The sequence below is a fragment of the Bos javanicus genome, chromosome 13 (genome assembly GCF_032452875.1).
Source record: "Bos javanicus breed banteng chromosome 13, ARS-OSU_banteng_1.0, whole genome shotgun sequence".
NCBI classification, from domain to species: Eukaryota; Metazoa; Chordata; class Mammalia; order Artiodactyla; family Bovidae; genus Bos; species Bos javanicus.
This window is the reverse complement of record NC_083880.1, coordinates 66,090,185-66,114,917: the sequence shown is the minus strand read 5'-3', so window position 1 is coordinate 66,114,917 and position 24,733 is coordinate 66,090,185. Positions and strand designations below refer to the sequence as shown.

The 24,733-nt window shown below is 43.6% G+C and overlaps 2 protein-coding genes across 9 annotated transcripts in view; one reads left to right on the top strand and one right to left on the bottom strand.

The window, feature by feature from the left end:
* The window catches only part of RPN2 (ribophorin II), a 52,467-nt gene extending 49,619 nt beyond the window's left edge, over positions 1-2,848 (bottom strand). For 2 of the 4 annotated variants that reach the window (XM_061437527.1, XM_061437529.1), the window contains exon 1: positions 2,815-2,848. In XM_061437527.1, coding sequence (XP_061293511.1) covers positions 2,815-2,833 — 19 coding nt within the window. In that variant the 5' untranslated portion in view covers positions 2,834-2,848. Of the gene's footprint in view, positions 1-2,537; positions 2,621-2,814 lie in introns of those variants that run through there. The other 2 variants (XM_061437528.1, XM_061437530.1) reach the window with 1 other exon arrangement.
* The window catches only part of MROH8 (maestro heat like repeat family member 8), a 60,393-nt gene continuing 37,581 nt past the window's right edge, over positions 1,922-24,733 (top strand). For 3 of the 5 annotated variants that reach the window (XM_061437522.1, XM_061437525.1, XM_061437524.1), the window contains exons 1-7: positions 3,080-3,172; positions 7,812-7,933; positions 10,200-10,345; positions 13,962-14,084; positions 21,844-21,923; positions 22,691-22,835; positions 23,658-23,753. In XM_061437522.1, coding sequence (XP_061293506.1) covers positions 7,837-7,933; positions 10,200-10,345; positions 13,962-14,084; positions 21,844-21,923; positions 22,691-22,835; positions 23,658-23,753 — 687 coding nt within the window. In that variant the 5' untranslated portion in view covers positions 3,080-3,172; positions 7,812-7,836. Of the gene's footprint in view, positions 2,685-2,930; positions 3,008-3,079; positions 3,173-7,811; positions 7,934-10,199; positions 10,346-13,961; positions 14,085-21,843; positions 21,924-22,690; positions 22,836-23,657; positions 23,754-24,733 lie in introns of those variants that run through there. The other 2 variants (XM_061437526.1, XM_061437523.1) reach the window with 2 other exon arrangements.

Here is a 24,733-nt window from a genome sequence, read left to right as displayed (position 1 = left end):
ATAATCACAAGGTTAACATTTATAATTAATTCCCCTTTGCCTATATCGTCGACTTCAGTTTGAACTAGAACCCCTTAAGAAAGGTATTTTACAAATAAGAAAGACAACCAGAACAGCCTTTAGACATAGCCAATCTTGGACTCATATCCAGGTCCATCTAGAGTTCTCACTCCACTATTTTTGGGAGAATGTTGATGAAGGGATGCCTACATTAGGGATATGAGTGTTCGTGCTACTTAAGCCCTGGTGTGTATTAAATAACCTAAAGAATGTGAAAGCTCTTTAAAAAAACTAGAAAGAGATCTGTAATGTGGATCATCATTCATCAAATGTTTCTGAATAACTACTATGTACCAAGAACTATCTTTGGTGTTAATACAACATGAAACGGAACAAAAACCCCTAACCTCATGGAACTTACACTCTAGTGGGAAAAGACATGACACAAAAAAACTAAGAAACATTATTCATCATCTTAGAAGGTGAAAAGTGCTGTGGAGAAAAATAAAGAACATAAGGGATATCTGGGAAGAGCTGCAACTTTAAACACGGCAGCCTCTGAAGGCCTAACTAAGAAATAGAGATATTATGTATAAACCTGAGGGAAAAGAGGGAGAAAGTCATGAAGATATCCAGAGGGAAACTATCCCAAGAAGAAAAGCAAGTACAGAGACCCGTCTGCACTAGCCAGGAGGACATGGCTGGAGAGGATTAAGCAAGGGGTGAGAAGTAGGACAAGGTGACAGACACGGCAAAGGTCAAACCCGGACGACCCTATGGGCGCTCTGGCTTTTATTGAGAAAATTTTGAGCAGAGGAGTGATCTGTTTTACATTTTAACAGGAACTTTGTGTTGAGAACAAACAATACTGTGCTGAGATTACAGAGGAGCAAGGATAGAACCGGAGAAGGCAATGGCACCCCACTCCAGTACTCTTGCTTGGAAAATCCCATGGACGGAGGAGACTGTTAGGCTGCAATCCATGGGGTCGCTAAGAGTTGGACACGACTGAGTGACTTCACTTTTACTTTTCACTTTCATGCACTGGAGAAGGAAATGGCAACCCACTCCAGTGTTCTTGCCTGGAGAATCCCTGGGACGCGGGAGCCTGGTGGGCTGCCGTCTATGGGGTCGCACAGAGTCGGACACGACTGAAGTGACTTAGCATAGCATAAGGATAGAAAAAGAGACACCAGTCAGGAGACCACAGCCATACCTCAAGAAAAAAGATGGTGGTGGTCTAAACCAGAAGACCAACTGGTTGGAGTCTGGCTAGAACTCAATTAGAATTGCTGATACGTGTAAAGATGTAAAAGAGGGATCCAGATACTAATGCTGACCCAGTGCCTTGAATACATGCATGTACTCAGTACATTAAGATCTAGAAACTATGACCAGCATTTTCCCAGCTAGCCTGCAAGTTCCTCTAACATAGCACTTGTGCTAGTGTCCTGATATTCCCACCTCATATCAACGATATTAATGATATTACATCTTTGGGGACTGTAATCTGAGCACTTAACACGTGCCTGGTATGCCCACACAATACAAAAGAACTCGGTGTGCCTTTAGTCATTAAATCCTCACAATACCCTAGTCTGTGCACTTTACAGACAAAGAAACTGAGTCTCAGAAATAGTTACCTGCCCGAAGACAGGTTAACTAGTTGAGAATCAAACTGCAGGAACTCTATTATCTTCAACCTGTCAAATAATGTAGCAGTGAGCCCACAGATTTATTCATTGTTACCTTGGGCAAGTTACCTGTCTTCTCTGAGATTCCGTCTGTCAAGTGGAAATAATAAAATAGTACACATTTCCCAAGTTGCTGTGAGACTACACGAGGTTGCATCCTGCAGTGTCCTCTCAATACCTGGCAATATAGTTCAGTTTACTGAGTGCTTACTGATTGCCACGCACTGTTCTACACTATGCAGGGAGATGGTCTCATTTAACTCCCATTGTAATTTACGAGACTAACCTATTTAACAGATGAGAAACTGAGGTGCAGAGGAGTTAAGTAACTTGCACAGGGCCACTTTACGAAAACGTGGCAGACTGCAAGTTTGTACCCGGAGACATCTTAACTTCAGAACTCACGCTCTTAAGCTCTCAAAGAGGTGTGATTTTCTAACCCCTTTCACTGAACAGGAAACTATGGTCCAAAGGACGATTTAGCCAAAAGCTCACTCTTAGGCCACCTGGCCCGGAAGCCGGCGCGAGTCAAATGAATGGGTGAAGCCAGACCGCGGGTTTCCGCGGCTGCGGTTCCCGACTGGGTCTCGGGGGGACCCGTAGCCCGCGCCGTACCGACCGCCACCCTCTCCTCCACTCGCCCGCAGTCCCAACTGCTGGCCAGCCCCCCCTCAGACGCCGGACCCCCAAAGAGCCCGAGCTCATGCCCCTGCCCCGCAGGGGAAAAGGACCCCTCCTGGCCGGCCCCCGAATGGCCAGCACTAGCCCCTCGCGGGCGACGGCCCATTCGCCAAGGCGTGTGGGCCGCGGGACCCCCTTGTCAAGCCCTGCGCAACGCCTCACCCGGCAGCGCCATTCCTCCGAGCAGGTCCCACCAGGGCCCGAGCCGCAGGCGGACTTCCGCTCGAGAAGGTGGCTCCAAAAGGGCTCCGGAGGGGACGCCGGGGACTCGCGGCAGACCCCGTGTGCTGGGATGGGCTCCATGCACAGGTCAGTCCCCGCCGTTCCGCTGGGCAGGGCGGCGCTCACCAGCTGCACAGTGTTGAGCGCGCAGTGCGCCACGGCCCGCGCGTACAGGTCCGCTTCCTCCCCCCCGCGCCCCGGCCCACTTGGAACCGACCTCCTCGCAACGGTCCCATTCCGGAAGGCACCGGCAGGCGGTTGGACAAGGCCTCAGGGGTGGGCCCGAGACGGGGCCTCCTGTGATTGGTCGGTCGCAGTGTCACTCAGTCGTCTCTCTGCAACCCGGCCGATTTTAAAGGAATGGAAAGGGTCCGGTGGAAAAGGGCCGGCAACATTTGAGCGGTTTGCGGGTTTGTTTTTTTTTTTTAATAAGAAAATTATAGCAGCTTTCCCTGAAGATTGTTTCGGTTGTTAGTAACTGACTTATAAGTTACTTTTAAACCGATCTGCATACTTTTGTGTGAGGAGAATATAAATCCCAATGGAAGTGACTCGTCTAAGAATTTATTAATTAGGTAACTCAGATTATTCAACGTTTACGGGATAGCCAGACAGCGTACTAAACGCTCCATATACTTTGTTTCATTCACTGCTCATCCCCAGTCTGTGAGATATGTACTATTAATATTTCCATTTTATAGAGAAGAAAATTTAAAAATGTTAACCGGGACAGTCTGACTATAATCTGCTTTTAACTGTTACGAACACAAAGTATTCACAATGCGATATAACTTTTACAATCATTAGTGTCCTGGATATTACCGTCTATTACTGTCCCAAACAAGGAAGAGTCAGTTCTTTCTCTGTTTGGTCGTGTGCTACTGTATGGTATACTAGCCATTAAATATGTGGATATTTTAATTTGAATTTAATTAAAATTAAAAATTCAGTTTGTCATTTGTATTAGCCATATTTCAAACATTCAGTGGCCCCATGTGGCTGGTGGAGATGATACTGAACTGCGCACAATTATAGAGCATATAGAACATTTCCATTGTCACAGAATATTCTAATGGACAGCACTGATCTAGAATATATAAAGAACTCCTCCAACTCAATACTAAGACAACCAGTGGTGTGCTGAAGCCTCAAACTGGCTTGTGAGAGTCAACTGTTAATTTTCTCAGAAATTTTGATAAACCTCAAAGTCCTACTGGGATGTTGGCAATTGGATCTCTGGTGCCTTTTTTTAAATTGCCAAATTTGAAATAGTCTAATTGTCTAGTCAAAGCTATGGTTTTTCCAGTAGTCGTGTATGGATGTGAGAGTTGGACTATAAAGAAAGCTGAGCACTGAAGAATTAATGTTTTTGAACTATGGTGTTGGAGAAGACTCTTCAGAGTCCCTTGGACTGACTGCAAGGAGAGCAAACCAGTCAATCCTAAAGGAAATCAGTCCTGAATATTCATTGAAAGGACTGATGGTGAAGCTGAAACTCCAATACTTTGGCCACCTGCTGCCAAGAATTGACTCATTGGAAAAGACCCTGATGCTGGGAAGGATTGAAGACAGGAGGAGAAGGGGACAGCAGAGGATGAGATGGTTAGATGGCATCACTGACTCGATAGACATGAGTTTGAGCAAGCTCCAGGAGTTGGTGATGGACAGAGTAGCCTGGTGTGCTGCAGTCCATGGGGTTGCAAAGAGTAGAACTCGACAGAGCGACTGAACTGAACTGAAAAGTCCTACTGTATAGCACAGGGAACTGTATTCAGTATCCTATAGTAAACCAATGAAAAAGAATGAGAAAAAATATATTTTCTGTATATATCTATATATTCTCTCACGTTGGTGTACACCAGAAACTAACGCAGCATTGTAAATCAACTATATGTGCATACATGCTAAGTTGCTTCAGTCATGTCCAACTCTTTGTGACCCCACTGACTGTAGCTCTCCAGGCTTTTCTGTCCATGGGACCCTCCAGGGTAGAATACTGGAGTGGGTTGCCATGCTCTCCTCCAGGGGATCTTCCTGACCCAGGGATGGAACCTGAGGTTCTTATGCCTCCTGCATTGTCAAGATGTGTTCTTTACTACTAGTGCCACCTGGGAAGCCCATAAATCAACTATGCTGCAGCTGTTGCTAAGTCGCTTCAGTCGTGTGCGACTCTGTGCAACCCCATAGACGGCAGCCCACCAGGCTCCCCCGTCCCTGGGATTCTCCAGGCAAGAACACTGGAGTGGGTTGCCATTTCCTTCTCCAATGCACGAAAGTGAAAAATGAAAGTGAAGTCACTCAGTCCAACTCTTTGTGACCCCATGGACTGCAGCCTACCAGGCTCCTCCGCCCACAGGATTTTCCAGGCAAGAGTACTGGAGTGGGTTGCCATTGCCTTCTCCCTAAATCAACTATGAAGGGAAGGGAAAGTCACTCAGTCATGTCCGACACTTTGCGACCCCATGGACTGTAGCGTACCAGGCTTCTCAGTCCATGGGATTTTCCAGGCAAGAGTACTGGAGTGGGTTGCCATTTCCTTCTCCAGGGAATCTTCCCAACCCAAGGATCAAACCCGGGTCTCCCGCATTGTAGGCAGACACTTTACCCACTGAGCCACCAGGGAAGCCACCTAAGTAAAAAATATATAAGTGAGGGGAATTTTGCAAATTGGTTGTTAAATATTAGAAGAATTAAATTATATATACTTAAAATGAAATAAAGTATATTAAAAACAAAATTCATCATTTCCTAATTATTTTCCTTTATTTTACCATTGTCTGTGCTTTTGTGGTAGCTTGTATCTACTGTATATGAATGGTGGAAATATTATATCATGCTGTGCTACTACACATCTCTTTCCAGTAACATTGGTAGCTTGATTTGGCTGCAAATGGAATATTTGTACCATAGAGTCAGCAAATGCTACAAACCAGGGCTTAACTTATTGCTTTGTTATTGAGTAAATTTAATGTTGGAGATAATGTTAATCGAGATTAAACTTAAAAATATATCTCATCTGTAGATTTTACATTATAAATAGCACAGAAACTTGAAAATATTTGTGTTGTGTTTGAAAATTATTATCTAATTCAGAAAATAAGTCACTTTTAAAGTTTCAGTTACATGTTTATTGTTTTTAGAGTCCCTTGGACTGCAAGGAGATCCAACCAGTCCATTCTGAAGGAGATCAGCCCTGGGATTTCTTTGGAAGGAATGATGCTAAAGCTGAAACTCCAGTACTTTGGCCACCTCATGAGAAGAGTTGACTCATTGGAAAAGACTCTGATGCCGGGAGGGATTAGGGGCAGGAGGAGAAGGGGACGACAGAGGATGAGATGGCTGGATGGCATCACTGACTCGATGGACGTGAGTCTGAGTGAACTCCGGGAGTTGGTGATGGACAGGGAGGCCTGGCGTGCTGCGATTCATGGGGTCGAAAAGAGTCAGACTGAGTGACTGAACTGAACTGAACTGAAGTCATGTCCCACTCTTTTCAGCCCCTTGGACTTCAGCACGCCAGGCTCCCCTGTCCTCTATTATCTCCTGGAGTTTGCTTAAATTCATTTCCATTGAGTCAGTGATGCTATCTAACCATCTCACCCTCTTCCACCTCCTGCTCCTTTTGCCTTCAATCTTTCCCAGCATCAGGGTCTTTTCCAGTGAGTTAGTTCTTCGCATCAGGTGGCCAAAGTATTGGAGCTTCAGCATTGGTCCTTCCAATGAATATTCAAGACATTTTAGTAGAAGGATAATGATGATACAATATCATTAATAAGTGAATGATAGATGATACTGTGAGATAAGAAAAAGTATGAAAGGGTAAAGGGGGCTGAAAGAGGGGCAGTGTTCTGCCTCAGTCTCTTTTATCAGTGGAGTAGTATCTTTTACCTATCCATTCACTTCTCATGAGGCTGACAATGTGTTAGGTACTGAGGATGAAACCACAGAAATATGTTTCAGGGGCTCCAAAGAGCCCCAGTTCTTTGTGTCTCAACACAGAAAGAATTGACTGAGAGGCAATGTTATAGATAAGAAGTGATTTATTAGAATAGGATGCTTGTGAGGTTTACAAGCAGATGGGCAGGAGGGTGCAGGGCTCAGAATATACTGCCCTATAGTTTTATACTCAAAGGAAATGTGGGGAGGGGGAGAAGACCACCTTCTCCCTCATTCTTTAGTGGACATCGAGCTTCCATCATCAGCTCTTCCTTTTCCTCTGTATCAGGTGGGGGAGTTTTCTCATCTCTACATGTTCAAACTGGGACTGTCATGGTACAGTGAAAATGAGCAAAAAGATGGTAACGAACACCATAAATGGTAAATCATCTCAGGTTTCAGTATAATGTCACCTTATCCCTTTTTTAGTGTGTGCAGAGGAGCATGAAATAGGAATCATTAACTCATTGACCTCACTGGACAGGATGTGGGTCTCATTCCCCTATTGTTTTCTTGTGCATGGGTATACCTCATGCTTCTATTGCACAGGTTTCTGGTGGTGGTTGTTTTTTTTTTTTTTTTGCCGTGCTGCATCTTCGATGCAGGGTGTGGACTTTCTTTAGTTGCTATGCATGGGGGCTCCTCTAGCTGCAGTCAGTGGGCTTCTCGTGCTGGGTTGCAAGGGCTTCTCTAGTTGCAACACATGTGCTTAGTTGCCCCGCAGCATGTAGGAACTTAGTTCCCAGACCAGGGATGGAACCTGCATCCCCTGCATTGGAAGGTGGATTCTTAACCACTGGACCACCAGGAAAGTTCCCTGCTGCACAGTTTTGTTGCTCAGCTTTGTTCTTGGTTTTGTCGTAAGTAAACCTGCTTTCTAGAGGGACTGTTAACTTAGGGGTCTCCCGTACTTTTTCCATTACTTATGATTCCTTAGTGGGATTACCTATTTAATCACCTACTTTGTCCCTTTACTCTGCCCACATCAAATATACAACTGTGACCACATCAACAAGATTTCTTCCCTCGTGGAGTTTATAGTCTGATGGGAGATGGTCAGTAAACAAACACACATAAACTTGATAATTGTAGGTAATAATTAAATACTATGCAAGAAATGAACAAATAAATATGAGACTGGGTAGGGAGAAGCTACTTAATGTAGATTGGTGATCAATAAATGCCTCTCTGAGAAGGGGACATTTAAACTTTCACTTGAGTGATGAGACAGAAGCTGTCCTGAAAAACTAATTTTTCCAATCCCCTCTTCATTCCTAGGATCTGTGGTCGAGAAGAAATAGTGATGCCTTATGCTTCTGACAGTGATTCAGGAAGTGTGGATTTGCAGCTGGGCAACTTAGAGGATATTAAAAAGCAACCAAGTAGCCTTGAACTTACAGGTGAAATGGGGGAAAGATAAAGGAGTGGGGCTGGGAACAGGGAATCTCTTGTCAAGTGACGTTTCAGGATGACCAGCTGTCAACTAGATTTTGACAGCGAATTTGGTCCCTGACTTTAGGACCTTGGAATGTGATTGGCAAAATGAGATGATATATTATTCTAGGTATATAGAAATCTAAACTTGGTCCTGAAACATCATCCTAAAGGCTTGTACAGAGTCTAAGTGCTAGAAGGATTCTGAGAAGGGAGAGGTAGATGTGGATGGTTGCTGGATTGGGTTACAGCATAACTATCTTTCATTTATTCTACAAACATTTTTTGAGGACCAGTTGCTGGGCATACAACAATGAACAGGGCCAATGTGATCCCTGCCCTCATAGGATTTACATTATAGTGCTTTTTGAAAATGACCCCCAAAAAGTAAACAGACAACAAACAAAGTAATTACAAATTGTAGTAAGCACTATGAAAAAGTTGAACAGCTACAGTGTGTTTGAGGAACTACATTAATTCACTTGTACATTCATTCAACAAATATTTATTGAAGCCCTATTGTTCTCTCAACACTGATCTAGCTATAGAACAGTGTACTTATAAACAAATGATTGGAGCTCAGTATAATGTGTGTGATTAAGGGTTGGGGAGGAAGTAATGAGCAGACAGAGAAAGGTTTATTAGCAGCTCAGAGGATACTTAGCCAAAATGGGCAAAGGGGATTCAGGAAAGGGATCCTGGAGTTGAGCTCTGATGGATGAGTAGGGGTTAGCTAGGCAAAGAGAGGAAGGGAAGGTGGGGAGAGGAAGAAGAAACAAGCAGGCAGAAGGAAAGCCTGTGCAAAGATCATAGGTGAACAGGAACATAGGCTTCCAATGGACGACAGACACATGGCAGGAAGTGGGAGAAATATACAGAAGACAGTAGTCATGGAAACCACTAAGTGAACAAAAGTAGAGAAACCCTCAGCTGATAGGTGTGTTAGGGAGGAACTAGGAAGGCTATTTACCCAATAGGAATAAGAAATTTGGTATCAGAAATGGAGGAAGCAAGGATATAAAACGACCTGAATCTAGGAAGGCCCAAAGGAAAACGCTATGTTCCTCACTGGCAATAAAATTATTGTATTTCCTCAATTATAAGATATACATTGTCACATTGTATAATTTCTAATAATGATATATTTATTTTATAATCACTGTAATTGGTATCAGAGTGTTTTTTCCTGCAAAGTTTATTAAACAGAATTGGTGTATTTTATAATCTTAAAAACTACATGAACAGGAAAATGATGCCAGCAGAATCCTTGTCACTCGATAAAGAAGGTTGTTATCATCCCCATTTTGGAAATGTAGAAATAGGCCCAGAGAAACTAAGGTTGCATAAAGTCAGAAAGCTAGAAGAGGCAGAACCAGGATGTGAGCCTAGGCAGACTCTGGAACCTGTGCTGTTAAAGTATTAGGTTGGCCCAAAAGTTCGTTCAGATGTTTCCATAAGATGGTATGGAAAAACCCAAACTAGCTTTTTGGCCAACCCACTATATCTCAGGTCAAGAAGGAGATACCTCAAGCACTTACTCAGCCACCTGCTCCACTTGGAAAGAGATCATCAGCACAAGAGGCCACTATATTTTAAGCTCTAGTCACTGCAGGCTCAAAGACTTTTGGATTTACAGAAGAATATCTACCATTGAAGTGCTTACTGTGGGCCACATACTGAGAAAGTCTTCTGTATGTACTACCTCACTCAGTCTCCAACAATAACCCTGTTTTATTGGTGAGGAATCTAAGCTTCTAAGAGACAGACTAATTTAATGAATGTCATATAGCTAGTAAGTGGTGGATCCAGGATTCAAACTAGTCTCGGACTTAGAAAAACCCATGCTCTTATAACCCTCAGCTCAGCCTTAAAGGTGTTTGTAGTTTAGGAGGGCCTTGGAGAACATTGGAGGCTGTTGGAGAAGGAAATGGCAACCCACTCTAGTACTCTTGCCTGGAGAATCCCATGGACAAAGGAGCCTGGTAGGCTACAGTCCATGGGGTCACAAAGAGTCGGACACGACTGAGCGACTTCACTCACTCACTGGAGAACATTGGATTTGTAATTGAGAAAACAGACTCAGGAGGGGAAGAGACTTGTCCCAGGTTGCAGAGGAAATAGGAAGGGTGAGAACAGGACCTATCTATCTTGATGTCCAGGGGTCCTCCCCACTAAACCGTGTGACTTCACACAGTACAGAGGCACCATCCAATGTCTTTCTTTCGGCGTTAGACTCGGACATCTCGGAAATCCCCGGACTCCCCAGGGAATCCCTCACAGACACCTCCAGACACCTGACCCACCAAGGCCCCCTCGGTGAAGTCGTTGTCGAGCAGCTGATCCAATCCATCCAGAAGTTTTTTAATGGTGAACTAAAGGTACGCACAAGCAATCTTCCAAGGTATTCCAATTATTCATCTACCAAATATCTTAAAATTTTTTATATAAAACATTTATACTATAGGGTATAAAATTGATTAAATGTATACTGTCAACTGGAAAAAAAAAAAAAAAGCATAACCTGCAAATGAAGAGTTCGGCTTTTTCGGAGGTGTTACTAAGGACTAAAGGGCTTCCCTGGTGGCTCAGATGGTAAAGAGTCTGCCTGCAATGTGAGAGACCCAGGTTAGATCCCTGGGTTGGGAAATGCCCTAGAGAAGAGAATGGCAACCCACTCTAGTATTCTTACCTGGACAATCCCATGGACAAAGGAGCCTGGCGGGCTACAGTCCCTGGGCTCACAAAGAGTCGGATAGGACTGAGTGGCTAACACTAAGGACTGGAATGACAGTCTTTCAGATAGCTCTGAGGGACTGTTGGTAAGAGAGGAGTCAGGATAAAAAGGAGTTTTGATGGGGAAAAAAAACTATGTAGTGAAAGCACCAAAAGATGGACTGCTAATTACAAAAGCAGACATTTCCAATTAATCATTTTAGTGCGTGTGAGAAGGTACGGAGCAGCTCCAATGGCTGATGGCTTGACAGGCACAGCACTGTTTGTTCACTCAAATGGCAGGTGGCATTCTTTATCCACAATACTTTTACATTTATTTTTTGTATTTATAATAAATATATTTACATATTCTTCTACATTATTTTTGTGTTTATAGTAATTTTAAATTTCGTATAAAAACAAAGAAAACTGTAATAAAAGGTATAGGTTAATCTTCCCTAATCCTCTCAAGATTTAAGTTATCTTAGTTCTCCTTCTACAGAGAAGGCAATGGCACCCCACTCCAGTACTCTTGCTTGGAAAATCCCATGAATGGAGGAGCCTGGTAGGCTGCAGTCCATGGGGTTGCGAAGAGTCGGACACGACTGAGCAACTTCACTTTCACTTTTCACTTTCATGCATTGGAGAAGGAAATGGCAACCCACTCCAGTGTTCTTGCCTGGAGAATCCCAGGGACGGGGAGCCTGGTGGGCTGCCATCTATGGGGTCGCACAGAGTCGAAAACAACTGAAGTGACTTAGCAGTTTTCCTCCTAAGATAATTTCTGTTAACATTTTGGTGTATGTATTTTCAGACTTTTTCTTGTGCGTACAAATACATGTAATTATAGAAAAGCACGCATCAGAGATAGTGGGAGAAAAAAGAAATTTCTTGGTCAGTAACTATAGATCTGTATTATCCTACTTAATAATGCAGTATTCATTATTTAAGTGAAACATTCATTCATTCTGTGGGAGCATATAACAAAAGAATTTGTCTTGACCTGGGGGTAAATGGAGGCATTCCTGAGGAAGTAACCTTTCAGCTCAAGTCTAAGGAATGAATAGGAGAAAGTAGGAGAAGTTAAAATTGGAGGATTGATCTCTGAGTTGGGAGGATCCACCGGAGGAGGACAGGGCAACCCACTCCAGAATCCTTGCCTGGAGAATCCCATGGGCAGAGGAGCCTGGTGGGCCACAGTCCATGGGGTTGCAGAGAGTCAGACACGACTAAAGTGACAGCACACACGCACGCACGTTCCAGAAATAGGAAATGAAACATTTAACAGCTTTGTGGCAGAAAGGGTCAGAGAATGTCTGATGAACTCAGAGAAGCCTGGCACATCTAAAGCAGTGTCCAAGGTCTCTGTCTTTTGTCAACAGACACTTGGGTTACTTCCATGTTCGTGTGTGCTCAGCTGTGTCTGACTCCTTTCGACCCTGTGGACTGCAGCCCACCAGGTTCCTCTGTCCATGGAATTCTCCAGGCAAGAGTCCCGGGTGGGTTGCCATTTCCTACTCCAAGGGAGCTTTTCGGCCCATGGATTGAACTCATGTCTCTTGCATCTTCTGCATTGGCAGGCAGACTCTTTACCACTGTGCCATCTATCTAACTGTGAATAATGCTGCAGTGAATATGGGAGTGTAGATACCTCTCTGAGATCCAGTTTTCATTTCCCTTGAATATATGTGCACAGATGTTTGGGGTTTGTGAAAATTCAACAAGTTTTATATTTTCTCTATGTATAATGCCAGTAAAAAAAATTTTTTTAAGACTTAAAGCCAGAGTGTTGGTCTTCACTTTTGACTTTGACTTTGCTTTATACTTCACGTCAGTAGGGCTTTCTAAAGGATTTCTTTGTAATTAATAAAGTGCTTGGATTGCTGCAGTGAATTGGAAAAAAAAAAAAAAAAGCCCATTCCCTGCCCTGACCTAAATCCACAGCATCAGGGTAATAGATGAGTAAGAAGGCAACTTTATCACAGTATCACAAATACCATGTTAGCAATATATACATGTGGTTTATGGATACACTTAGAAGGGTACTTAACCCAACTTCAGGAGAGAATGCATGATCTAAGTCTTAAAGCATATATAGATTTCAGTCAGTAAACAAAAAGTGTAGACAATTGAGAAGGCGGAAAGGCCCAAAAGCAAGAAAGAGCAGCATGAAACTTAACTGGGCTAAAACTCAGTATGCTACCAGGCAAGGTGGAAGATGAAATGGCAGAAGTTAGCTGTGGTCACTTTGAGAAGGGCCTTAACTTTAATGGGTGCTGTTGAAAAGAGTTTCAGTAGACAGTGAGTTACCTGATCAAATTTGCATTTTATGACATGAAACTGGTCATAGCTGGGTGAATAGACTAGAAGGGGACAAAACTGGAGCAGAGTAACCCAATGTAGGCTTGTTCTACTAATCCAGGTGATAGAAAATCAGGCCATTGCTATATATTGCTACTTATTGCCACTTGCTGTCCAGAGGGCTTATACCAATTTATACCGTCTACATGCAGGGGAGAAAAGACGGGAAGAGATTTTCTCATGATACATAGAATTATTGGTGTCTTTTGCTTTCTTCTTAATACCCTATTTTTTCAAAGTTTGTATGATAGATATTGCTTTTATAATCAGAAAAGGAAATAATACAAAAGATTTTATTCTTCAAATCAGAACTTGTATTTTCATAGAAAACGAAGACTCAAAATAATGAATTTTTAATGACATCAGGAGAGCTGGACGTAACAGTGTCAGAGGTCGCCTTTAAGAAACAGTAAACAGGGAGGGCTTCCCTGGGGGCTCAGACAGTAAAGAATCTGCCTGCAATGTGGGAGACCTGGGTTCGATTCCTGGGTTGGGAAGAGCCCCTGGAGGAGGGCATGGCAACCCACTTCAGTATTCTTGCTTGGAGAATCCCCATGGACAGAGGAACCTGGCAGGTCTGTCCATGGGGTTGCAAAGAGTCAGACATGACTGAGCAACTAAGCACACAGCACACAAACAGGGAAGGTAGGTGGAGATGCAGACTAAAGGTGCATAGAGCCATCATGGAGTACTTAGGAAAATCTAGCTGAGAGGGAAAATGAAGACCCAAACTCAGGCAGGGCCACTGGACAAGGAATGTTATTCCTCTGTAACTTCTTTATTCCTTGTAATAAAATGCTAATCTTGGGTTGAATGAGATGTCATTTAAAACATTCCAAGAAGCTTTTCAAAAGCCTTTTACAATTATCAAATGAGATTATAATGTAGAGTTGCGTTTTTATCATTTTCCCACAAACTCAGAGTGAACTTGAGAAGCTGACAGCCCTGAGATCTTTGTCTTCTCTCAGCCGAACTTTACCTTCTGATGAAACCACAGAATCATTCATTCACAGCCACATAGCAGACATTGTGCATCTGCTAAGTGTAAGTATTCTGACCTTATCCCAGATTATTGTCACCATGCAAATTCTATGACAACAAAATTTTTAGTGGCTGCATCTATGTTATCAATTCCCTCAACTTCTTTTTCATATTAGTATTTCTGCATAGAGGAGAAATACCCAAGGTACTCCACTAAGATAATCAGCCTTGAAAACCAATTAAAAGAGCAGCAGTAAGGGAAGGAACAGCATTTAAATAAGCAAGCAGTAGTTCTGAGGCAGATTCTATAATCAAATGCCTAGTTCAGTGCCACTTCTGCCTCTTTCTAGCTGTGAGACTTCGGGAAAGTACTGCACTTCTCCGTGCCTTAGTATTCTCATCTATTAAATGAGAATAGCTGTATCTATTGGAGTGGCCAAAAATTTTGTTTGGATTTTTCCATACGATGTTATGAAGTTTTTGGCCAACCCAGTACTTTACATAGCTACTGAGAGCATTAAATAAATAAATGCCAGCCACAGAACACAGTACCTAACACATATTTTGCATTTGAGAAACATGGTGGTATCCTTTTTATTGTTGTCCTGTTTTTATTTAACTCTAGCCATACTCTGCCACTAACTCATTCATGCATTGCCTTGCTAAGTACTTGACAGTTCCAGACAGTATCCTAGGAACTGAGGCCACAAAGATATAATCTCTGTTCCTGCAGCCAATCAAGTGTCACAGAGACTATAACAAAAGTTTAAATAAGTCTAGTAAGGGCACAGAGGAGTAAGTGAGTGGTCTGTTCCATGTCAAAGGATCCAGATGCACTTAGACAAGCACTTAACTTTTAAAAAATTTTTTTAATTGAAGGAAAATTGCTTTACAGAATTTTGTGATTTTCTGTCATACATCAACAAGAATCAGCCGTAGGTACACCTGTAGGTGCACAGATTTGTAAGGCTGATTAGATTGATGATTAGTTTTCAGAACTGAAGGCTAACCTGCTAACGGGTGTGTTAAGTGGTAGGCGTGGTAAAGAATCCACCTTTCAGTTCAGGAGACACAGGAGACATGGGTTCAATCCCTGGGTTGAGAAGGTCCCCTGGAGAAGGAGATGGCAACCCACTCCAGTATTCTTGCTTGAGAAATCCCATGGACAGAGGATCCTGGCAGGCTACAGTCCATGGGGAACCAAAGGGCCAGACACAACTGAGTGAGTGAGGCCATAGGCACGCCAGACTATATCAAAGATCTTCTGTACCCAGAACATTGTGGTGCTGGTTATTCCTTGCCCTTCAAGAGTTTACAGTTTGGAAGTGACTACACCTCATAAGTAGGTTGAGAAAAATTCCAAGTAATACATTATGTAGAACAGAATGATATGATGCAGATTTAAGGGTGAGTGAAGGTTTTTACTTGGCTCTGCTCCATGCAAAGAGAGTTATATGCAGCCATAGGACTCAGCCAAAATGGCATGATTCCACAGTCCCACGTCTACAAAAATTGGCAGCAGTGGGTTGACACATAGTTCAACCAGTCAGCTCAGAAGATCCACAAGCTGAATCCACAAGCACGCTGAATTTCCCCATGCTTTGCACCTGAACCTGTCCAGCCAGTAGCAAAATACCTACTGTCAGGCATCAACCCAAGTTTGAGCTGGCAAGGGGTTCAGCCTCGAAGAGTTAAGGAGAGTCAATGTCCACCAGAAAACTCCAGGGGTCAGTACATCATTGTTCAAGACCATGTGCAGGAGCTAAAAGAGTGTTGCTTCCAACAACCAAGAGGAGAGGCAGCTCTGAGAAGAAAACCAGGGTCATTCTAAAGAAAGAAGTTTATGGGATTTGCCAGTCTTTCTCTTGATCCATGACAAAGCATGGCTTTTCAGTATCCAAATAAAAAGAGCAAAGGAAGCTGAGAGTAGAATATGGAAAAGAAGGGGGAAAAGAATCTGTTACAGTACTTCACCAGAGAAGATTTACAAATAAGCACATGAAAACATGCTCCATCACTGTGATTAGGAAAAAGCAAATTACAACCACAAGAGGGACTTCCCTGGAGGTCCAGTGGCTAAGATGCCACATTCCTAATGTAGGGTGCTTCGGTTCAATCCCTGTTCAGGGAACTAGATCCCACAAGCTGCAACTAAGAGTCTACATGCCGCAAACTGAGACCCAGCACAGCCAAATAAAGAAATAATACACATTTAAAAAAAAAACAATGATATGCAACTTTATACCAACTAGACTGGCTAAAATAAAAAGAAAGGTGATACCAAATGTTAGTGAGGAGGATGTGGCACAACTAAGACTCCCATGTACCCCACAGCCATTTTGGAAAACTGGCAGTTTCTTAAAAAGTTAAACATATACTTACCATATGACCCAGCAATTCCATTCCTGGGTAAAATGAAGCATATGTCCATACAATGACTTGTACGCCAGTGTTTTATAGCAGCTCTATTTGTAGAAACTAAACACTGGAGACAACCCAAAGATCCATCAACAGGTGAGTGGATCAACCAGTTTTGGTATATCCATACAATGGAATACTACTCAGCAACGAAAATGGATGAACTGTTAATATATTGTACAGCTTGGATGAATCTCAAAATAATTATACTAAGTGAAGGAAGCCAGATAGAGAATATACTCTGTGATTCCATTTACATGAAATTCTGGAAAATTAAGATTATCTATAGTGATATCACATCAGTGGTTTCCTGGAGGTGGGAGTAGAGTGGGGACAGGCAGGAGGGAGAATTTACAAGGTAGCACAAGAGAACTTTTGGGAGTGATCCATATCCTGATTGTGGTGTTGATTCCATGCATACATACCTATGTTCAGAATCATTAAACTATACACTTTAAATATGTACAGTTTATTGTATGTCTGTTACTTCAAAATCAAAAAAGATGTAAACAATATGTGGAGAACTTTAATAGAAAAGAGAAGAACTACAGTGACAATTGGGATATAAAGTAATGACAAGATTTGAGTGAAATTGATCCAGATAGATCTCCTGAGCTAATCTTAAAAGGAAGTGATAAATAGGGTTGAAAGAAAGAACCAGTGAGTAGGGACTTTGAGGGGTAAATTGGGATCTGGCTATGTGAAGTAGTAATTCTGAGTTATGGCAGAATTATTCATAACCCTGGGGGCTTCTCTCCTGGGATGCAGGCTAACTTGCCTCATAGGCATTTGGGATCTTAGTTCTCCCACCCGTGTCCCCTGCATTGCAAGGTGGATTCCTAACCAGTGGATAACCAGAAACGTCCTCCTGTTGCAGAATTTTAAAGTAGCTGGACTTGTCCATAATGCCTCTTAGTTTTCCTCTGGCAGCTTGGGACTCCACCCTAATTCTGCCTTGAGGTCCTCCACAAAACCCTACTACTAGGTCATCTGGTAAAGGGTATACTCAACATTGAAAAAGCACTGTGTTACTTGAGCAGCAAGGTAAGAAATGGGTGAGAATGATGTTTTAGGAAGACTCTTCTATGATATGAATAATGCATGCTGAAGGAGTATGGAGGACAGGCAGTTCACAAGACTGAACTAATAAGAAAATAATCTGTCCTGTTGTCCAAGTGAGAGTTTGAGCTCCCTGAAGCAGAAGGATGGAGAAGAAAGGGACCTGTTTTAGGAATTAAAGGACATAGTTTCTAGTTCTAGTTCTGTCAAGCACAACCTTTGTGATTTTAGACAAACCACTTTGCTTCTCTGAACCTCTAGCTCCACTTGGAAAATGGAGATAGTAATATCTGTATGGCTTTCATTAAGACCTTTGAAACAAATGTCTCATTTTGTTAAGATTGGTTAAGATTCTTCTTGAGGCGAGCAATGAAGATCAACTCTGGCTCACTTATGTTAAAAACAAAGGGATGGGGACTTCCCTGGTGGTCCAGTGGCCTCCCCTTCCCAATGCAAGGAGCCCGGGTTCAACCTGGTCAGGGAACTGGATCCCACATGCCACAACTAAGAGTTCTCATGCCACAACAAAGACCTGGAACAGCCAAATGATTACATATAGAATTAAAACCAACAAAGGACGATGGAATATCTCGCTTAGAGCCTAAGGAAGATGTTTACCTATCAAGCCTCCAAAAAAGCCCATTCCAGGACACCTCCAGGAGTCTCAAAGGCAGGGAATGCTCTGCCATCACTATGACCCTAACCTCTCGCAGCTCCCAATCTGTCCGTGTCGGTCAGTCCTTAATTCCACAATCCGAGGGAGAGAGTCTGCTTGGCCCAGGCTGGGTCTCTTCTCCACTCCTGCATCAATCGGGCGTGTCAGGGGGCAGCATGGTATCATGATGCCATGACTTCTGGGCATCCCTCCCTCCCTGTGTATTAGAGGCAGCTCCCAGAGAAAGGGTGAGTGCTATGATTTGGATAGTCACCCTGGGAGGTCCCTGCTACACAAATACTTTACAATCAAAAAGCCTCTCAGCTTCTGATTCCACATAGTGGTTAGCATAATTGTGAATATATAATAAGCCATTCATACCTTACTGATTTAAAAAAACAAAAGACATACTGGGTGAAGTAAGTTAGAGAAAGACAAAAGATACAATATCACTTATATGTGGAATCTATAAAAGAATACAGATTAACTTATTTAAAAAACAGAAGTAGAATCGCAGATACAGAAAACAAACTTATGGTATCAGAGGGTAAAAGGGAAGAGAGATAAATTGGAAAATTGAGGTTGACATATATAACTATATAAAATAGATAACTATTAAGAACCTACTGAGGGAATTCTACTCAATACTCTGTAATGAGCTTTATGCGAAAAGGAGTGGAGATATATATGTGTGTGTGTGTGTGTGTGTATAACTGATTCACTTTGCTGTAAACCTGAAACTAACACAACACTATAAATCAACTGTTCTCTAAAAAAAAATTTTTTAAAGATTATTCTGACAGAAGTGGTCAGGTATATTGAAATCAGAACTGCAGGCCTGGAGTTTTAGCTAAAAAGCACTGCCTTCATCCACGTGGGAGTGGCTACAGGAATATGTAGGAATATGGGTACCGGGATGGAGAGTCAGAATCTGTGCAAAGCAGGAAGGGGCTATCACTGTGACAGATTGGACATGGGAAGTAAAGAGAGGAAAAAAACCACAAATTGTCTCTCTTACGAGCCTGGGAAAGGATGCTGTCCTCAGTAATTGGAGGCAGAGAAGTGCTGTCCTTTGCATGGGAGAATGATGAGCTCACCTCTTAACATCCAAATGCCAGGCTGTCCCTGTGACCTTAGTGATGATGCTCTTGAGAGACGTAGATCGGAGTGAGTAGAGGCCGACTGTCAGCCTGAAGGCCAAGTCTGATGCTTTGTTCCTTCCAGACTGTGAACCATACAAATAAGTAAGAAAGCTCCATGAGGAAATCAGAAAGAACAAGTAGTCCATCTGCAAGATCTGACCAGAGTTGGAAAGTGAGACAAGAAAAGAGAAAGAGATAACTCAGAGAAGGGCACAAAAAAGAGCCCAGGCATGTTTGTTGAGCACTGCCTCCTGGGCACCGTCCTAAGTTCTAAATGAGATCTTTTGGGTGGCAGGCAAGAGAAACCTAAAAGGGAAGATCTATTCTTAGGATCACTGCATGCTGCCTAGAATCCTGTAATAGGAAGAGCATCTTGCTCCAGAAAGGAAACCGCACACACACAAAAAAATTTCCTCATGCCCAGTGTGAACATTCCACCTCTTTCCTCCTTTGTGTGCATTTCCATCTCCCTCCCTCTCCCTCCTCCTTCCCTTTCCTCTCCCCCCTCCCACTTCTTTCCTGCCAAAATTTGCTCTTTTGGTTACCCAATCCATAGGGCAGTGCTCCCAAATTTTTAGTTTTCTCCTTTCATAGACCAGCCAGACAGAGATTGAGGCTCCTTGTCTCAGTTCAGCATTCCTAAGAGAGAGAATATAGTGAGTTGACCTTGTGGTGTGTACTCCTAGACAGACGAGTTGTGGTTAATGGAAGAAAATGACTTAGCAGAAACATGGCTGTGTGCGGACTTCCCTGGTGGTCCAGAGGCTAAGACTCCACGCTTCCAATGCAAGGGACACAGTTGGATCCCTGGTCAGGGAACTAGACCCCACATGTCACAACTAAGGATCCTGCATGCTGCAACTAAAGATCTTGCGTGACACAATGAAGATCGAAAATCATGCTTGAGGCAGCTAAGACCTGGCACAGCCGAATACATGAATATTAAAGAAACGTGGCTGTGGAACACCCACTGTTGATGGCCGAAGGCAGTTGCCAGAGAGGCTGGGTAGACGGTCCCATAAGGAGGCCCCTACATCCGTTCACATCTGCTCTTCAGCTCAACTCCCTGAGAAAGAGCTCATCTTCTCCATCTGGATAAGGAAACTTAGGCACAGGAAAGTTCAATATGACACACAGGGTCACAGAGAGCGAGAGAGTCAGAACCAGTGCTCAAACCCAGGTGTATCAGCTCCAGAGCCTCTTTTTTCCTACCACTCTGCAGGTTTATTCAGTAGTGCAAAGCTGCTTTCCCTCTGCCAGTTTGGAATCCGTGAAGTTATTTGTTTTCCAGAACAAGCAACTTAGAATAAGATTAGGCACTAGACTAGAGATGGCTGGCTTAGTAGCAAGAAGAGTTAGGAAGCCTAAACTGGAAATAATCACTGCTGCTGCTGCTGCTAAGTCACTTCAGTTGTGTCCGACTCTGTGCGACCCCATAGACGGCAACCTACCAGACTCCCCTGTCCCGGGGATTCTCCAGGCAAGAACACTGGACTGGGTTGCCATTTTCTTCTCCAATGCATGAAAGTGAAAAGTGAAAGTGAAGTCGCTCAGTCATGTCCGATCCTCAGCGACCCCATGGACTGCAGCCTTCCAGGCTCCACTGTCCATGGGATTTTCCAGGCAAGAGTACTGGAGTGGGGTGCCATTGCCTTCTCTGGGAAATAATCACTAGTCATGAAAATAGTGACTAACAGACACTATCTCACAGTTACTGCTGCTGCTGCTGCTAAGTCGCTTCAGTCGTGTCCAACTCTGTGCGACCCCATAGACGGCAACCTACCAGACTCCCCTGTCCCTGGGATTCTCCAGGCAAGAACTCTGGAGTGGGTTGCCATTTCCTTCTCCAATGCATGAAAGTGAAAACTCAAAGTGAAGTCGCTCAGTCGTGTCCTACTCTTAGCGACCCCATGGACTGCAGCCTACCAGGCTCCTCTGTCCATGGGATTTTCCAGGCAAGAGTTCTGGAGTGGGTTGCCATTGCCTTCTCTGCACAGTTACTGAGGGCTACTGAGTATTATGGGCTTCCCAGTTGGCTCAGTGGGTAAAGAATCCACCTGCAACGCAGGAGATGTGGGTTTGATCGCAGGGTTGGGAAGATCCCCTGGAGGAGGGCATGGCAACCCACTCCAGTATTCTTGCCTGGAAAATCCCATGGACAGAGATCCCTGACGGGCTACAGTCTGTAGGGTTGCAAAGAGTTGGACACGACTGAAGCGACTGAGCACACATGCACTGAGTATTATGAATTAGCTCATTTAATTCTCACAACCAACTTATGAAGATAAATAGTACTGTTACCTTGTTTTGCAGATAAGGAAACAGGTACAGGCAGGTATCCGCTCAAACAGCTAGTAAGAGGCAAAGCCAGGCCTCAGAGACTAAACTCCTAGCCTGGCCACAGTCCTGCTGCCAGACCGGTGGAACCCAGGAGCAGGCCCGCCAGAGGACCTGCCGTGGTTATTCCAGGCCATCCACGTCTCCTGCCATCTGGCCTAATGGCTCTGCCTGTTCTCGACTCTCTAACGTTGTTTCCCTCTCACTGCAGACACTGGTAGAGGAGGAGCCCCTGCAGTCTCTCTTCAGCCCTGTGCTCCAGGAGGTCTTTATCACCATCACTGACTTCAGGTGAGGCCCGCATGCCCCCTATGCATGCATCTTGCTTCCTCATTCAGGGCCAGTGCCAGAGCCAACAGACGTGCTTCCTATTTTTAACTCCTGAAAACTATTTAGAAAGAGAGGGGGAAGTCAGATCCATGTTTCTGTATAAGAAGTTGGCCTTCGTGTGTGCTCCCATCTGTATCTCAAAGACCCACTAGAACCTCTGTGGAGCTCAGTTGTGTCCAGAGTATATTCAGTATAAAGGTATTCCCATATATGCTTCATGACAGCAGAAGTCCATGGCCTGAGAAATTTGGAAGGGCTGTCTGCTATTTACCTCTCTTAGAGATTAGTACGGCACATTAACTGATTAAAGGTCCCAAGAAGTCCTGTAGTTAAAAGGTTTTTAAACTTGGGTCCGCCTACCAGTCCCCAAACTCAAAACCAAAAACTAACAAGCATTCAGCACAACACACTTTGGAAATTTGTGGTTTGTTGTATCAGACTGTAGCTGGCTTCCTTCTGTGGTTGAACTGAAGGAAAGCCTGAGGAGTCACTCTTGTGGGTTGGGGAGGGAAAGGAAGGGACCAGGTTGGAGGCTCTGAGCCTGAAACTCCTCCTCTTAACCTTTGCGAGGTTTGTCCAGACAGACTGACAAGTGTGCCATTGGTCTCCTCCATTAGAATGATATACCAAGCAGTTTCTCCTTCTCTTTGGGGTCACTTGGATTCCTGCTTATCAACATCAAATCAGATTCTTCCCAGCTAGTTATTCCCAAACTGTCTTTTTTTTAGTTGCCAAGATGTCTACTTGCTGTTTGGTTCTGAAGATCGAGCTGACCTGTTCAGTCTTGTCACCAAAAGTGTAATCGCTCTGCCCTCTATCAAGACCCTTATCCATCCGCAGGAAATCATGCCAGGTGGATCCTGCAATTCAGAGGTAACTCACACCTTGCCAGAGTAACTCACCAGCCACAGGGTCAGCTGATCTTGGCTTTTTGAAAGTACATTCGATTTTTTGGAACTCACCAAAAACTATTTAAGCAAAGTCTGGTGAATAAAATGGGTGGCCCAGCCAGGTGGCGCAGTTGGCAAAGAATCTGCTTGCCAGTGCAGGAGACGAATAAAATAGGTTGTTAAATAGTTTTGTTTTTTTTTAATCCGACTTTATTTTGTTTTCTTCCCTTCATTCCTTCTTTTCCTGCACTTGGCTTTACAATAAGACGGGAACATTCATATGCCTAGTTTTTCAATAACATGGGAAAACCAAATGAACTTGTTGGCCAGCCCTATGCATCAGGTGCCAGAGAGAGGCTTCCTGATGAGGTGACAGTTGCAGAGAGGGCATGTCAACATCTCTGTAAGAAAAGCTTTCAAGCAGAGAAAAGAGGAAGGGAAGGGCCAAGGCTGGATTTCCTTCTGCAGCTGGTAAACTGGAAGGTGAAGCAGTTGCCAAAGGGGACTTTGTTCTCTGGGTTTTAAGGTATCAGAAAGGCTCACAAGTCAAGCTTTAAAAGTATGTTGATAACCTGTAAGTAGTTCTCACATGTAGTGAGAATCAGTTAACTGGGTTCCTGGTAAGGCTGAGATGTCCATTTGAAATGAAGATTTATTGTTTCACCTCGAGTCACATACTGCCTGCGAGTGCTTTACGCAAAGGTCCTTTACCTTTGAGTAAGGTCTAAGATAACCAGGAGAGCCTTAAAGTGTGCAGTGTGGGAGAGCTTCCCGCGGGGTCCTCACTAACCCTGTGCCTTTGCAGTATCTCTACAGGCGGACGTTCCAGGCGTTCGTTGAGATGCTCCAGAGTTTGGTGATAAAAGACCGACATTTGGAAAATCTTGACATCATTTTTAAGGTAAACAAGATATCAGGAGAGAATGGGTAACTATTCCTATTAACTGGTGAAAGTGGAAGGAAAAAATTTGGAAAGGTTAAGTTTTAGGAGGCAACGTAATAGGTGAGTGTGGGCTTCCCTGGTGGCTCAGACGGTAAAGAATCTGCCTGCAATTCAAGAGACACAGGTTTGATCTCTGGGTCAGGAAGATCCCCTGGAGTAGAAAATGGCAACCCACTCCAGTATTCTTAGCTGGAAAATTCCACAGGCAGAAGAGTCTGGAGGGCTACAGTCCATGGGGTCGAAAATAGTCAGACCCAACTGAGGAACTAACACTTTCACTTACTGTAATAGGTGAGTATCAGCTCTGCATGTTGAGTCAGACTTGGGTTCAAATTCTGACTCTCTGCCATTCATTGGTTACATACATTCAGCAAGGAATTTAATCTTGCAGTCTTCACCTTTTTAAAATACTTATCTATGTATTTATGGCTGCACTGGGTCTTGTTCTTCGAAAGCACAGGCTTCTTCCAGTTGTGGTGAGCGGGTCTGCTCTGCAGTGCATGGGCTGCTCATTGAGGTGGCTTCTCTATTTGCGAAGCACAGGCTCTAGGTACATGGACTCAATAGTTGTGGCACACGGGCCTAGTTGCCTCAAGGCATGTCAGATCTTCCAGGATCAAACCTGTCCCCTGTGTTGGCAGGCGGGTTCTTAACCACTGGACCACCAAGGAGGTCTGTCTTCTCACCTTTAAATGGAGATAATAATTACTATGAGTATTGAATAAATGGCCTTCAAAAATGGTTTAAATGCTTGCTATAATTATTCCTTAAATTATTTTTGCTCATTACTATAGAAGGGCTTCAATCAGTGATCAAGAGAACAGAGTCAGCCTCGTGAAGGAGTAAATAGGCAGCTGCCTACCAGGCAAGGTTGTTCATAGCCACCTGCCATCACCTGTACCCGTTCTAGTAGCTGCCATTCCACCAATAGAGTGTTA